The sequence below is a fragment of the Globicephala melas genome, chromosome 11 (genome assembly GCF_963455315.2).
Source record: "Globicephala melas chromosome 11, mGloMel1.2, whole genome shotgun sequence".
In the NCBI taxonomy this organism is placed as follows: domain Eukaryota; kingdom Metazoa; phylum Chordata; class Mammalia; order Artiodactyla; family Delphinidae; genus Globicephala; species Globicephala melas.
The window spans coordinates 94083654-94100553 of NC_083324.2; the positions used below are offsets into that span (position 1 = coordinate 94083654).

A 16900-nucleotide genomic window follows, 5' to 3' on the forward strand; every position below is an offset into this window, starting at 1 on the left:
CAGATTCAGCTGAGTTCCAGGACCAGCCTCCTCGTTACACGCGGTGCCAACAATCCTCTCCTATTACCGCTAGCGCACTATGTGAATTCACTCCCAGAGCCACTGTTGCCCTTTCCTGAAATATGACCTTAGTCTGGGACCATCTAGATGGCACCACTGTCTTACAACCTAAAATCTTAGTGGGGATCAGAACCCCAGCCTCATTTTCCACAGAAGGACTCCCTAGCCCTCATATAAATTAATATATGAAAATAAACATGAAGATGCCACACAACTTCCCCTATTATCAGCATCTGGGGTCCAGGCCAGCCAGCATGCAAACTGAAGAGGGGTAGAGGTGGAGGGCTAAGAATGGAAATGCTTATCTACACTTTTCATCCTTCCTGCCCAAATCTCAGCTACCCAAAATGCCTGTTACACAAGTTAGAAATAAGAAGAGCCTGAAGAGGGATATAGCTGTACAATTAGGAATGAGGGACATACCTGAGACACATTGTTGGTGTAACAGAATAGGTTTTATGGATTAATTGGTGTGTAGTGGGCAAATGAAAAGGGAACATCAAGGATAATTCTCAGAATTTTCAGCTGGTGGATTGGGAAGATGGTGATTCCATTAATGTGAGCATCCAATTAACTACAGTTTGGAAGGCTACTGGTTACACGTTCCAGTTTTCAGAGGCTGCAGTGTTCTTGGCGGGTCAGGCAGCTGAGACCTGTCTATAGAAGCCACAGCTAACAGCAGTTAAAAGGAACCATAGGTACTGGTAGTGCCACCTAAACAGACGTTTATTTAAAACTAAAGAACCTGCCATGTTCCTAGCATTTGGGAAACAGATGCACATAATAGATAAAATCCCAGTCCTTACAGAGCTTCCAGAAGCTCTGAAGAAAGACAGTCAAATATGCAACAAGGGTAAACTCATGGTAGGGGAAGCACATAACAACCTAACCAAATGTGGGTTGTGGGAAGAATGGTCAGGAAATTTTTTCTGGAGAAATTAACTTTTAAGCTGAAATTCAAAGCATGAGTAAGATTCAGCCAGGGACAGAGCAGGAAGTATGTCCTAGGAAGGGTAAAGGCAGAGGTGTTTCAAGCAGAGACAACAGCATGGGTGAAGACCAGAAGCTGCAGAGCTGGGTTCATTCAAGAAACAGAAAGGGTTAGACTGCAGATCTGAGACTGGAAGGTGGATGGGTGGGCAGGGCAGGGCCGGGTGGGCCAGGGGAAGGAGCTAGGGTATTTTCTAAAGCAACGTGGATCCACTGGAAGCAGGGGAGCACCATGAACGATTTTTTTCTTTTAGAGAGATTATTGGGTTACTGCATTGTGGAAAGTGGATTGATGTGAGCAAGAAAGCCCAGTGAGCAGACGATTATAGAAACCTATAGGAGATGAAGGAGCCTGGATTGAGATCATGAAATGAGTGCACTGCAGAAATTTTTTTTTTTTTTTTGCTGTACGCAGGCCTCTCACTGTTGTGGCCTCTCCCGCTGCGGAGCACAGGCTCCGGACGCGCAGGCTCAGCGGCCATGGCTCACGGGCCCAGCTGCTCCACGGCACGTGGGATCTTCCCGGACCGGGGCACGAACCCGTGTCCCCTGTGTCCGCAGGCGGACTCTCAACCACTGCGCCACCAGGGAAGCCCCCACTGCAGAAATATTTAAATATGATTCCATGGGATCATATATGGCAGCTAGGGAAGAGCTGACATTGACTGAGATGGAGGACAAGGACAGTTCAGCTGCACACGTGCTGAGTGCCTTTCCCTCTCTCCCTCCCCCACTCCCTTCCTTCTTTCCCCCCCTCCTTCCTTCTCCCCTTCCCTCTCTCTCTCTCTCCCCTTTTAACATATATTCCAGAAGCCGTAAAGAGGTGATAGCACCTGACCATGACTATCTCTGCACTCAGGCCTCTCTGCTGACTGCCCTTCATTAAATGACTGCAATCATGCCTCACGCTCTAATTGTATTTGCAGTAATATTCCCACTGTCAGTTAACACACCTATAACTTTCTTTGCACCTTCTCTGTGAAAGTGCAGACTTCATTAGCTTACTTCAGGAACTTCCCTTTACAAACCTTACGCTGGAGGAAACAAAAATGAAGTAAATAAACAGAAACTTTCCAGGCTTCCAGAGAAATGTCCTTATTTGTAGACTATCTTACATAAATGTGCATGGAAACTAGGAAGCCCTAATTTCAAGTATATAAAGAAAACAAAGTGAACTAATCCTAACGCCACCCGTTTGGAGCGTATTTAGATCTCCTCGCTGACCCCAAACTCCTGGCCTTAGCTACCTGAGGATATTTACTTTCTGTCCCTTATACTTCCTCCGGCCTGTCATGAGAGACAGCCATGCAGGAAAGAAGTGCTGTGGACATCCTTCTAAAATGCACCCATGGATGCACATCTCACAGAACTCTAATATTAGTAACCATGATAACAATCATTACTTGTTTTCAGTCTAGTGCAGTTTTGAGTACATGAGAGTAGCATCTAGACAAGTCTGGGGCAGCAGAGTGATACCAGCAGGGCCAGGACTAGGGCCCAAGGGACAATAAATACTACACATGCAGAACCCTGAGACTGACGCCTCCTTAAATTTTCTTTTTTATTGTGGTAAAATACACGTAACATAAAATTTACAGTTTTTAAGTGTACAGTTTAGTGGCATTAAGGATGTTAACACTGTTGTGCAGCCATCACCACTATCCTTCTCCAGAAGGTTTTTCTTCCCAAACTCCCCACTTGCCCCTTCACCCCAGCTCCATTCTACTTTGTCTCTATGAATCTGATGAGTCTAAGTACTTCATATAAGTGAAATCATACAGTATTTGTCCTTTTGTGACTGGCTTATTTTACCTAACATAATATCCTCAAGTTTCATTCAAGTTATAGCATATGTCAGGATTTCCTTCCTTTTTTTTTTTTTTTTTTTTAATTTATTTTTGGCTGCGTTGGGTCTTCGTTGCTGTGCATGGGCTTTCTCTAGTTGCGGCGAGCAGGGGCTACTCTTCGTTGAGGTGTGCTGGCTTCTCTTGCTGCTGAGCACGGGCTCTAGGCGCGCAGGCTTCAGTAGTTGCAGCATGTGGGCTCAGGAGTTGTGGCATGCAGGTCCTAGAGCACAGGCTCAGTAGTTGTGGCGCACGGGCTTAGTTGCTCCGTGGCATGTGGGATCTTCCCGGACCAGGGCTCAAACCCATGTCCCCTGCATTGGCAGGCGATTCTTAACCACTGCACCACCAGAGAAGTCCCAGGATTTCCTTCCTTTTAAAGGTTGCATAATATTCCATTGTGTGTATATAACTGTACCACATTTTATTTATCTGTTCGTCCTTAAATGGACACTTGGGTTGCTCTCATATTTTAACTACTGTGAATAATGCTGCTATGAACATGAGAGTACAAATATCTCTTTGAGTCTTTGCTTTTAATTCTTTGGAGTATGTACCCAGAAATGGAACTGCTGGACCATATGGTAATTCTAGGTTTAATTTTTTGAGGAACTGCTATACTGTTTCCCACAGCAGTTACACCATCTTACATTCCTACCAACAGTGCACAGGGGTTCCAATTTCTCCACACCCTCTTCAACACTTGATATTCTCTGGGGGTTTTTTGATAGAAGATACCCTAATAGGTGTGAAGTGGTATCTCATTATAGTTTTGATTCACATTTCCCTAACGATTAGTGACACTAAGTATCTTTTCATGTGTTTGTTGGTCACTTGTATATCTTCTTCATAGAAATGTCTCTTCAAGTCTTGTGTCCATTTTTAATTGGATTGTTTATTTTTTGTTGTTGAGCTCTAGGAGTTCTTTATATATTCTGGATAATAATCCCATATCAGATGCATGATTTGCAAATATTTTCCCCATTCTATAAGTTGCCTTTTTATTCTGTTGACGGTGTCCTTTGATGCACAGAGATGACTTCTTAAATTTTATGCCATAGGTGCCTCCCTTGCCTCACCCTAGTCCTGGCCCTGACGTTAGCCCCTCTCTTCCAACAAAGCATTTGACAAACTTAAAGGATCTGAAACAACCAAGATTGCACTTGGGTTCTGAAAGTTTCATTAAGCACAGAATTTCATTCTTCCATCTGAACTCCTTTGACAACCTGGGATATCCAAATATGAACGTTGTTTCTGAAGCATAACCTAGGCTATCCTAATTTTTATAAGAGATGAATAGCCTCAAAGAAAGATTGCTGAGGCGACACCCACTGTGTATTCCCTCAGAGGAGAGAAGCTTTTAAACTCTTATAAAATGATTACAATCTGCCAGGCACTGTTCTATGTAATTTACATGTGCTAAATTAACTCCCTTAATCTTTACAATAGCCTCATAAGCTGTATGCTGTTTGTACCCCTATTTTATACATGAGGGTAGGGGGAGAGAAAAGTTGAATAAATTAGTGAAGGTAACACAGCTAGTAGGTAGCACAACTAGGATTCAAATCACAGAAGCCTGGTTCCATATTCCATACTCTTAACCGATTATAAACTGTAGCTGATACATCATCTTCCCCGTATTTAATTTTAAAAGTTATTTCAGACTTTGGCATCTTCCGGTGCAGTTTGTTTCCAGCAAACTGCATTTTTAGGCTTCACTTAGACATTGTGGCTCCTCTCCTAGCATTTCTTTTCCTTCTCTTGGCTGACAGAAATGATTTATATTCTATCCTCACATGAGAAGGATCTGAGCCTCCCGGAGATCCATCTATTCCTACTTAATACTCTATCCGTGGCTATTTCCACGAGCTGAAATCTAGGCCCATAATTAAACCCCAGGTCTACTGTATTATAGTAATAATGCTCAGTCTCTGCCTCTCCTAACCCAACAGGCTTGGAGAGCTAATGGAAAGCTATACTTAACACTTAGGCACAGAAAAGCAAACCCCACTTGCCTGGCTGAGAGTGAGCAAATGGGCACCACCTTAGCAAGTTCAATGTCTCAGCAGGTCATGTCTTTCAGGGAAAGAAATAATTCACGTTCTTATACATTTTGTTTGGTTAATGATGTGTTCAGTGTTCTCCCATATTCTTTTACCATCACTGAGTTTTAATGGATTAGGTAAAATAGCCAAGCCCAGCGCCTGAAACAGAATGTCTCAATGAATCAGTCTATTTATCCAGAAAATCCTCACTTCTGTAGGTTGGGGAAACACTTCGGCTGTTAAGCGTCCCCTGTGGCTTCTCTTCCTCTGCCTGGACTCCAGAACCGCCGTGACCTTGAAGGGACTATGGCTTTTCTCCCCTGCTGTCCTAATCACTGTGATTTGTCATTTTCTGCAGGGTTCTATGGATCTACTCTGAGACGGGTACGTGGGTGTATCCCGTGTTTGCCAAACTCAGCCCAGTGGGTCTAGCAGCCTTCTTCTCTCTCAGCTACATCTTTAGCGTCGGCATCTACCTATTTGGAGAGAAGCTCAACCACTGGAAATGGGGTCAGTTCATTTCTCTTACCTACAGAAACACTTCTTCGTTATGCTCTCTTGACTCCTCCTGGAAACAGAAGGAGAAACCAGGAAAGCAGAAGGCAGTGATGTTTGATGCTTTTGTCCAGAGCAGGCAAAGGAAAAGCCTGGGGGAAGTTCATACTTTCTCAAAGGACCCCATCAAATTATCTCCCCGCCTCCTCCAAACAACACCTCATTTAGCTTTAAGGCTAAAAATCATCTTGTGTAGAGAGCTTAGGACCCAGAGAGCACGGGTATCACCAACCCCTGCATGAAAAAGCGGACTCAAGGTCTCTGCCTCCCTTAAGTGAGGACTTGAGGTTCACAAGTTATTAAATGCCAAGAATTCCTCTTTGAAAGAAATGGATCCAGATGACCCTCTCAGCTCTTCCACCCTCAGCAGTGCCTTCCCTGATGTGTTCCCATCCCTCTCTCATGAGGTTGCTTCTCAACCTTTAGTAAAGTGTTCACCAGGTGGAATCACACCCTGTACTTGAGACTGAAATTCTCACTTGGGGTTTTAGGCAACATGAATATGCCAGTAAGCTAAGCTTTCTAATTATAGGTAGGCAGAACCACGTCTCTTCTTCATAGAAAAAAAGCAATCTTAACTTTGTTGATTTCAAAGTGGAAGATTTTATTCTCTCCCTGCTTCTCCTACTGCCCTCACCCCCAGAATATTTTCTGTCAGAAAAGTAACCACGAAAAAGTCAGGTTGCAAAATATCCAGGATTTTTTTACCTATCCAAGGAGAAGTGCAGGAACTCCACTCTGATTTTGTATATAAGGAAGGCAAGAGTCACACACAGTCCCCCACATCACACACCCACATGCCATTCTGTTCTATTAAAATAGAAGTGGCATCTTCCGCCCAATCTATGAACTGGTGTGAAAACATAAGCCTGTGTATGCAAAAAAAACGACAGTTTCAGAAGGTTCAGTAAAAGAGTCTGTATTTCTGAGAGAAGACTGAGACCCTGGAGAAATAAGCATGCAACTTGGCTTTTTCACATATTTTCTGCTCTTGGAGAATTTAACTGGTTGAGAAAGCCTCAGAGGCAATATCCTCCTTGAAAGCAAACACTTAAAAAATGGAATACTAAAAATGACTCAAAAAATCAGGATTTCAAATCACAGGAAATTATCCAGAAAAAAATGTGTTGACATTTCAGATGTGCTGACATCTAATTCTAACTAGTTTTGGCTCCTTGAAGTTCTGGGTAGATTGTTGATGCCGTCCCCAAGTCTATATTAAAAAAAAAAAAAGAAAGAAAGAAAGCAAGACACTAATCCATTTAAAACTTGGCAGAAAGTGTGCAGAGAAAAAAAGTGATTACTCAGTGCTTAGAGAACAATAACTTTTTAAATCAATACTATTTTCAACACAAAGCTCTTTTTAATAAGCTTCATTGTTTAAGTGCTATATCCAATTTTCCACTACAGTTGGATCCCAATGAGCAAACAGGCTGGCATCAGCATGTGGACCCTCATTTGCATCATGCATATGTGAATGTTCATGTGAACGACGGACACTACCGTCAGTGGCTATGCGTCTCTCTCTTCTCTCTAGATTTTTAACACCTTAAGAATAGAATGGGTAAAAAGTTCTATATAGCATCAGAATAGGATCATAAACGTGTTAAATTCTGAACTGATCTTAATTATAGATGGTTAACTAAGAAATTAAAAAGAGAAATTAGATCATTTAAAATTCCAGTGGCAGTGAACACTTAAATCACCTAAAACCAAACAGAGCTATATATGTGAGCACATTATCCCGTGTCCTATTCCGCTGAAAGCACTGTAAGGCTTCCCTCGTCAGATGAAAATCCAAGCCCTTGGAATGGCACACTGTGACCCAGTCCCTGCCTTGACTCTTACTCTCCTTCTTCTAAACTTGTGTCCCAGCAGCACAGAACCGCTTGTTTTCCGTACACATTGATGTTTCTCACCTCCAAGGGCTCTCTCACTTCCCCCAGTCTTTGCCTGTCTCACACCCACTCATTCATTTCAACTCACCTCTTCTAGGAAGCCTCCCCTGGTCTGCCCCGAGATTTGTTTTTACACTAGACCCTGAGTTTCTTAAGGGGTAGAAGTATGTCTTATCCATCTTTGAATCCCCCATTTCCATTAGCTTCCCCAATATTAAATGGATCAATCAACACAAATAGAGAATATTCAAGGCCTCTTCTCTCTAGGCATTAAATGGGACTTTATGCAAAGTTGTTCTGGAGACAGTGGTCAAGGAGTGACTCTACTGGTTGGTTTTAAAGTGTTGGACAGGGAGTTTAGGAGCATAGGAGGGTATGATATGGTACACTGGTGAGAGAGTTGTCGAAAAAGAGATGAAAATTAGGGCAGGCAATACAAAACAGGAGAAGGGCATCGGAACAGGAATCAAGAAAACTAGGGTGTGTCCTTCACCCGGCCACAAACCAACCATGTATCCTGTACTAATGGACTTCAACTCCTCGCTGATGAGACGACCTATAAGAAAGGCAATTGCACAGCTCAGTTTGCCTAGGACAGCCCTGGTTAATGCCTGCTGTGCCAGTGTGAACAGAATTTTACATTGTCTAGGCTTGGACAACACATTGTGCGGTCCCTCTGTCTCTGAGTCCCTCTCTAAACCCTCTGTTCTGGATCTATGGAAACATGTAAGTGGCCACCTACTCTGTCCAGATTCAGGACTAATTCTACTTTCTCACCTTTTCCCACAGCCTGAGCTTCCTTGGATGAGAGCAGAAATTCAAAGGAGTGCTTTAGTGATGCAGTGGGCGGCCGCGGTTGGGAGAAAAGTTCTGTGCCTGATTGCCTGGGTTCCTACCTTGGCCTTACCACTTATAGACCTGTTTCACTGGGCGAGGCACTCAATGTCTTCGTGTTCCAGTTTTCTCTTACACATCATGGAGACAATATTAGCACCCTCCTCCTGGGATTCTGGAGGATCATAAATGACTTAGGAAGTGTCAACTGCCAAGTATAGAGTCTGGCACACAGGGTTAGTCACTACTGCTGTTAATTTTATTCTTTCCAAGGAAAAATCACTAACCTTCTTTTCTATGTGGATATTCCAATCATCCCCTTCAACTTCACGCATAAATTACCAGTTTCCCCAGCCGAAGGTGATTAAAAGTAACAACCACCTAACTGAGTGCAAACTGACAGAGATGGTGTAGTTCCTGAAGGACTTACAGAGTGAAATAGGTTAGGCTAATTGAGATTAGAACTGATCAGAATCTCTGCTTCTGAAATTTCTGAGCCACACTGTGGCCCGGTTGGGAGTCACCAGCCAACTAACCAAGTGATCAAGAAGTATTAGTCAAGACCCAGGTAATATGCAAGTATCTCTCCAGCAGTAATGCTCGATCTTGACTGCACATTACAAAATCACTAGGGGAACTTTAAGAATACTAACTCCCAGGTCCACCCCAGACCAATTAAATCTATCTATGGAGATGGGGACTCGGCACGGGTATTTTTAAAAGCTTCCCAGTTATTTGAATTTGCAGTCAGGGTCAAGAACCACTGTCACAGAACAGCGCTTCTCAAACTTGTATGTGCCTGCAAACCTTGTTAAAATCAGGATCTTGTTAAAATGTAGATTCTCATTCAGTAGATCTGGAGGACAGCTTGGGATTCTGCCCTTCCAACATGTGCCCCAGAGAGACTGACACTGCTAGTCTGAGAGCAAGGCCCTATGTGCCACAGGACCCTGGACTCCTTTCAGTTTAAATAGTTTTGCCTACAAGCATCCTTGTCCGATGTGGTGTTCTCCCAAGTCAGCTGCTTGGCTGAGAAGGGTGTTGGAAATGATGGTCACATCTACCCACTTTCTGCCTCCTCGTGTGTCATGTCAGTGGGTGAAGGTGAAGAAGAGATTGAGAAGGGCAATAATAAGGAGTGATACCAGGAATCAGATGTAGACTTGGAAAGTGTGTGACATTCTCCAGGGGTATACAGATGCAGAGAGCTGACCCTGTGCGCCAGGGAGACAACTGTGGTCAAGCCCTCAGGAAGGTCCTTCTGGCCTTCAAAAAGCTCTCAAGAGGTTCCAGAGGGCCACCCTGCTTGACCCGACAGCATCTCATTTCCTGACCTGTGCTAGCTTTTCGGTGTCACGGAACAGAAGGGTGGGCAAGCACTGAGTCAGTTACTGGGACCAGATACCCACCAGGAAAGAGCCCATTTCTACTTTTCAGGCAGAGCTATAGGTGAAACACTGATTTCAAACAATGATGGAAGCTGGCAGGGGGAAGCAGTATTTGGTAGATCACTGAAAACTTGGCTCACCATGTCTGAGCATCTAGGGATACTCCAGACAGATTATTTCCACTCTGAATGGGAGAAAGGGGCTGTCAGGGGGTCCCAGTATAGGCCTCCTTCTCTGCCACTTAACTACTTAATTTTCTCTTTTTTTTTTTTCCTTCTTGATAAGACATAAGGATGCCGACACCAGGACACAAGTCCATCAGGAAGAGAAACCCAATCTACAAGATCTACCAGGCACTGAAAGGGGCTAAGTGCCTCCAGGACAAAATGGAGGGCCTCTTATATGTAGGTGTAGCTGGAGAGGCAGTCAGCTTACCTGTGGCCCATGGCCCCTCTCCTTACATTCACTGAGGGATATATGCCAGGGATATCCTTTGTCAGGGCCCAAGACCACAGATCCTTCTCACCCAGGATAGGTTATAAGCTGAAAATTCCAATCTGGCCAAGTGACCTTGTGACAGTGCCTTGGACAGAATGATATTGAAACCTTCCTTTAATACTATTTCCTACAGATCAGATTTATTTAAAGGAGATTTTATTGTTGAAAGCTGCTTAGAGGCCATCTAGTTTACCTCCTTAGTTTTACCCATGAAGAAATTTATTATAAGGTCTGTCTATCTTCCATGTTGTCCCTAATCATTTCATAAAAAAAAAATCTTACCATGAGTTGACTCCACGGGTATTTATAAAGCATGGCCTCACTGGGCACCATTTAGTCCATTAGAAAAATACATCTCCTTTTTGCATTTCTTGTCCTAACTTCATCTCCCTAAGCTCCAACAGAGTCCACGAGGGATTATCACTTCTCCCTCTTCCTCAGCCTCTTTTCCCTCTAGGGTTTCTCTGGCCAGCTCTCAACTCCATCTCCTTCCACTACTTCTGCACTGTGACTTGTACTCATGTTCTTGTACTCAACTACGTTCAAATCTTGTACTCACTTGTACTCACTATGTTTAAATCTCATTCTTCTAACACCTTATGTCCCCCCCACAATCTGCCTTCTCACCCTTTTCCAAGCCAAGCCTCTAAAACCAGGCAAATGTTCTTCAAATTTTCAGTTCAAAGTCTAGCAGTAGCTTTTGTGATGGTAGATACATAGGTGTAAATCTTTTTTTTTAATAATATGCTTTTATTTATCCTGTGTCCCAACTATTGGAATAATAAGGTATAATTACATATGTATCCATAGTGATGTGGACTAAAGGAATGGTTTCCCTTACCATGCCAGCAGAAAACATTTGAACCTTGTCCGAGACGAACATTAAGTGTTTGGCCTAAAATACCTCTACTCCTTGGTACTAACATAGGATAAAGAAAGGACTAAAATAAGCCAGGGTGGGAGGAGATCAAAATGGTGTAGTAGGACGACACTGGGCTCACCTTCCCTCATGAACACATCAAAACTACAACTGCATATAGAGCTTCTCTCACTGAAACTGACCCGGGGACTAGCAGAATAGCTATTCTACAGCCAAGGCTGTGAAGGAAGACCCACACGGAGCTGAGCAGGCAGGGAGAAGAAGCGATCTGGTCAGCAGCCACACTGCTGGTGCGGGACACAGAGGAGGAGGGGGCTATCACAAGCTAAGGGATCCTCCCTGGGGAACAAGGGGTGCGAGCCATGTATTAGGCACCTCAGCCCTTGGGTCTGACATGGGGAAGACGAGCCCCCTTGGCTGGCTTGAAAACCAGTGGGATTTACTCATAAGGGCTGTGAGGAACTGAGACTCCACTCTTGAAGAGCACACGCACAGATCTGCTTACTCCCGATGACAGCAAAGAGGCAGCTGACTGAAAAATGCCTAGGGACCATCCCAGTGTGACCCCAGCCTTCCCCAGGCTCCTGCTGCAGCCCCTCTTGCTCCAGCACTGCTCTCCACTAAGGCAGAGGCTGCCACTGCCCACGAGAATGTGCACACTTGGAGGGAACGGAGCTGGCTTGAACCCTGGCCCTGCCTCTGACCAGGGTAGAGGCAACCATTACCAGCTCACGAATCCCTGCTCACACTCGGATGGAGAATGCCATCGCTGGAGCACAGATGTCTGTGCACACTTGGGAGAGGAGGGGCAGGGGCAGCTCAGTGGCATGGCACTAACCCCTCCAGCCCTGACCCAGCCTCTAACTGAGGGCACACACTGGGGAAAAAGTGAAACCAGCACAGGAGTGCAGCCCCAAGACCTTAGGCCCTGACCTTGTCCCAAACCAAGATAGAGACTGCCATCATACCCAAGAGAAACCCAGCTCCCTCAGGGCTCCGGCTCCAGCCCCTCTGCCCTCACTCCCACCCCCAACAGAGCAGTGACAGTCATCGAGCACAGCAACAACCCTGGCTTGCATCCGGCTCTGGCTCTAGCCCCTCCAACTCCAGGCCTACCTCCCACCAAGGCAGTGGCTACCAGCACACCCTGGGGGAAGATGCAGATCACGCTCACCCCAAATCCAGCTCTCCCACCAAAGCCACTGGGCTTATGCAGACTGCACAGGAATGGTCCCACACGAGGACGTGACATCAAGACTAGGACAGGCAACTGTTTCACCTGATTTCACACAGGTGAAGAAAGTTAAACAAAATGGGAAGACAAAATGAAACAAGAAAAAAATACCTGAAAAAATGCTAATGAAACAGAGATAAATAATTTATCTGACAAAGAGGGCTTCCCTGGTGGCGCAGTGGTTGAGAATCTCCCTGCCAATGCAGGGGACACAGGTTTGAGCCCTGGTCTGGGAGGATCCCACATGTCGCAGAGCAACTAGGCCCGTGAGCCACAACTACTGAGCCTGTGCTCTAGAGCCCGCGAGCCACAACTACTGAGCCCGTATGCCTAGAGCCCGTGCTCTGCAACAAGAGAAGCCCCCGTTTGCCACAACTAGAGAAAGCCCACGTGCAGCAACAAAGACCCAATGCAGCCAAAAATAATAAATAAAAAAAAGGTGTTTAAAAAAGAAAAGCTGGGGGCTTCCCCGGTGGCGCCGTGGTTGAGAATCCACCTGCCAATGCAGGGGACACGGGTTCGAGCCCTGGTCTGGGATGATCCCACATGACACGGAGCAACTGGGCCCATGAGCCACAACTACTGAGTCTGCACGTCTGGAGCCTGTGCTCTGCAACAAGAGAGGCCACGATAGTGAGAGGCCCGCGCACCGCGAATAAGAGTGGCCCCCACTTGCCACAACTAGAGAAAGCCCTCGCACAGAAATGAAGACCCAACACAGCAAAAATAAATAAATTAATAAACTCCTACCCCCAACATCTTAAAAAAAAAAAGAGTACAAAGAAATAGTAATGAAAATATTAACTGAACTGGGGAAAAGAATAGATGAACACGATGAGAATTCAACAGAGAACTAGAAAATACAGGAAAGAACCAGTCAGAGTTGAAGAATACAATAACTGAAATGAAAAATACACTAGATGTCATGAACAGGAGATTAGGTGATATAGAACAATGCATAAGCAATCTGAAAGACAGAATAATAGAAGTCACCCAATCAGAACAGTAAAAAGGAAAACAAATTTTAAAAAATGAGAATGGTCTAAGGGACCTCTGGGACAACATCAATCGTACTAACATTTGACTTATAGGGTTCCCAAAAGGAGAAGAGAGAGAATAAAGGGTAGAAAATGTATTTGATAAAACTGTGACTCAAAACTTCCCAAACCTGAAGAAGGAAACAGATATCCAGGTACAAGAAGCACAGAGAGTTCCAAACAAGATGAACTCAAAGAGACCCACACCAAGACATAATCATAATTAAAATGGCAAAAGTTAAAGATAAAAAGAGAATTCTAAAGGCGGCAAGAGAAAAACAAAGAGTCACATACAAGGGAACCCCCATAAGGCTATCAACTGATTTTGCAGCAGAAACTTTGCAGGCTAGAAGGGAGTGGCATGATATAGATAAAGTGCTGAAAGGAAAAAATTTACAACCTGGGATACTCCTCCCAGCAAGGTTATCATTCAGAACTGAAGGAGAGATAAAGAGTTTCTCAGACAAGCAAAAACTAACATTCATCAATACTAAACCAATCTTACAAGAAGTGTTAAGGAGTCTTTAAATGAAAATGAAAAGGCTATATCAAGAGATAAATTATAGGAAGGGGAAAATCCTACTAGTAAAGACAAATATCCCACTAGTAAAGACTAGACAAAAATCCTACTAGTAAAGACTGTGGATCAACCACTGAAATAAGTTCATATGAAGGTTAAAAGACAAAAATATAAAATCAACTGTAACTACAATAAACAGGTAAGGGACAGACATGAAGATGTAAAATATTACATCAAAAATACAAAACATGGGGGGGGGGTGGAGAAAAAATGTAGACCTTTTAGAATGTGTTTGAACTTAAAGGACTACCAGTTAAAAATAAATAGATATACTTATAGATCAATATATATGAACTGCATGATAACCACAAGTCAAAAAACTACAATATATATACAAAAACTAGAAAGGAACATAAACATAACATTAAAGAAAATCATCAAATCCCAAGGGAAGAGACCATAAGAAGAAGAAAAGAATAGAGAAGAACTACAAAAACAATCAGAAAACAAATAACAAAATGGCATTAAGTACATACCTATTAACAATCACTTTAAATAAAAATGCACTAAATGCTCCAATCAAGACGTAGGGTGGCTGACTGAATAAAAAAACATGCTGCCTCCAGGAGACTCACTTCAGAGCTAAGGACACACAGACTGCAAGTTAGGGGATGGAAAAAGATATTGCATGCAAATGGAAATGAATAGAAAGCTGGGGTAGCAATGCTCATATCAGACAAAGTAGACTTTAAAACAAAGTCTGTAATAAAAGACAAAGAAGAGCATTACGTAATGATAAAGGGATCAATACAAGAAGAAGCTATAATGTTCATAAACAAATATGCATCTAGTATAGGAGCACCTAAATTTATAAAGCAAATATTAACAGACATAAAAAGAGAAATTGACAATATTACAATAATAGGGGACTTCAACACCCCATGTACATCAATGGACAGATCATCCAGAAAGAAAATCAATGAGGAAACAGTAGACTTAAGTGACATATTAGAGTAGTTGGACTTATAACTACAGGACATTCCATCCAAAAAAGCAGAATACACATTCCTTTTAAGTGCACATAGAGTATACTCCAGGATAGATCACATTCCAGGTCACAAAACGAGTCTCAAAAAAATTTAAGAGGGTAGAAATTGTATCAAGCATCCTTTCTGACCACAGCAGTATGAAACTAGACACCAATTACAGGAAGAAAACTTAGAAAAACACAAACACATGGAGGCTAAACAACATGCTGCTGAAAACCCAAGGGGTCAACAAAAAAATTGAAGAGGAAATCAGAAAATACCTGGAGACAAATGAAAATAAAAACACAACTTTCCAAAATCTATGGGACACAGCAAAAGCAGTCCTAAGAGGAAAGTTAACAGTGATACAGGCATACCTCAAGAAAGAAACAAACAAAAAATCTCAAACAACCTAATCTACCATCTGAAGGGATCAGACAAAGAACAAAGAGCCCAAAATCAGCAGAAGGAAAGAAATAATAAAGATCAGAGAGAAAATAAAATAGAGATTAAAAAATAGAAAAGATCGATAAAAGCAAAAGATGGTTTTTGAAAAGATAAACAAAATTTATAAGCTTTTAGCTAGACTCATCAAGAAAATAGAAAAGACCCAAATAAAATAAGAAACGAAAGAGGAGAAATAACAAACTATAACACAGAGATACAAAAAACCAGAAGAAATCACTACAAACAGTTGTATGCCAACAAACTGGACAATGTAGAAGAAATGGATAAATTCCTAGAAACATACAATCTTCCAAGACAAAATCAGGAAGAAATAGATCATCTGAACAGACTGATTACTAGTACTGTAATTGAATCAGGAATCAAAATACTCCCAAAACAAACAAAAGTCCAGGACTGGACAACTTCACAGTGGAATTCTACCAAACATATAAACAAGAGTTACTACCTATCCTTCTCAAACTATTCCAGAAAATTGAAGAGGAGGGAACACTCCCAAATTCATTCTATGAGGCCACCATTACTCTGATACCAAAACTAGACAAAGACACTACACAAAAAGAAAATTACAGGCCAATACTCCTGATAAATATAGACACAAAAACTCTCAACAAAATATTAGCAAACTGAATTCAATAACATATACAAAGGATCATACACCATAATCAGGTGGGATTTATTCCAGGGATGCAAGAATGATTCAATATCTGCAGATCAATCAATGTGATATACCACATTAACAAAATGAAGGATAAAAATCACATGATAACCTCAATAGATGCAAAAACAAAAGCATCTGACAAAATTCAACACTCATTCACAATTAAAACTCTCAACAAAGTTGGTACAGAGGGAACATATCTCAACATAATAAAGGCCCACAGCTAACATCATATACAACAGTGGAAAGCAAAGTTTTTCCTCTACAATTAGGATCAAGACAAGGATGCCCACTCTCACCATTTCTATTTAACATAGTATTGGAAGTCCTAGCCACAGCACTCAGACAAGAAAAAGAATTAAAAGGCATTCAAATTGGAATGGAAGAAGTCAAACTGTTACTATCTGCAGATGACATGATACTATATATAGAAAACACTACAGTCTCCACCAAAAAAAACCTATTAGAACAAATAAATGAATTCACTAAAGTTTCAGGATACAAGATTAATACAGAAATCTGTTGCTTTTCTATACACAAATAATGAACTATCAGACAGAGAAAGTAAGAAATCATCCCATTTACAATCACATCAAAAACAATAAAATATCTAGGAATAAACTCACCCAGTGAAGTGAAAGACCTATACCCTAAAAACATAAGGCACTGATAAAAGAAACTGAAGATGATACTATTAAATGGAAAGATTCTGTGTTCATGGATTAATATTGTTAAAATGTCCATACTGCCCAAAGCAATCTACAGATTCAATACAATCCCTATTGAAACACTCACATGACATTTTCACAGAACTAGAACAAAAATTCCCAAAATTTGTATGGAAGAACAAAAGTCCCTGAAGAGCCAAAGTAATCGTTGAGAAAAAAAGAACAAATCTGGAAGCATAATGCTCCCAGACTTCAGACTATACTACAAAACTACAGTCATCAAAACAGTATGATA

General features: G+C 42.3%; 1 protein-coding gene across 1 annotated transcript in view; it reads left to right on the plus strand.

Annotated features, from left to right (window-relative positions):
- The window catches only part of ADTRP (androgen dependent TFPI regulating protein), a 57705-nt gene extending 48337 nt beyond the window's left edge, over positions 1–9368 (plus strand). Inside the window, exons 5-8 of the mRNA XM_060307847.1 lie at positions 5298–5449; positions 5986–6002; positions 6905–6998; positions 9244–9368. Coding sequence (XP_060163830.1) covers positions 5298–5449; positions 5986–6002; positions 6905–6998; positions 9244–9368 — 388 coding nt within the window. The remainder of the gene's footprint in view (positions 1–5297; positions 5450–5985; positions 6003–6904; positions 6999–9243) is intronic.
- Positions 9369–16900: the final 7532 nt, after the last annotated feature.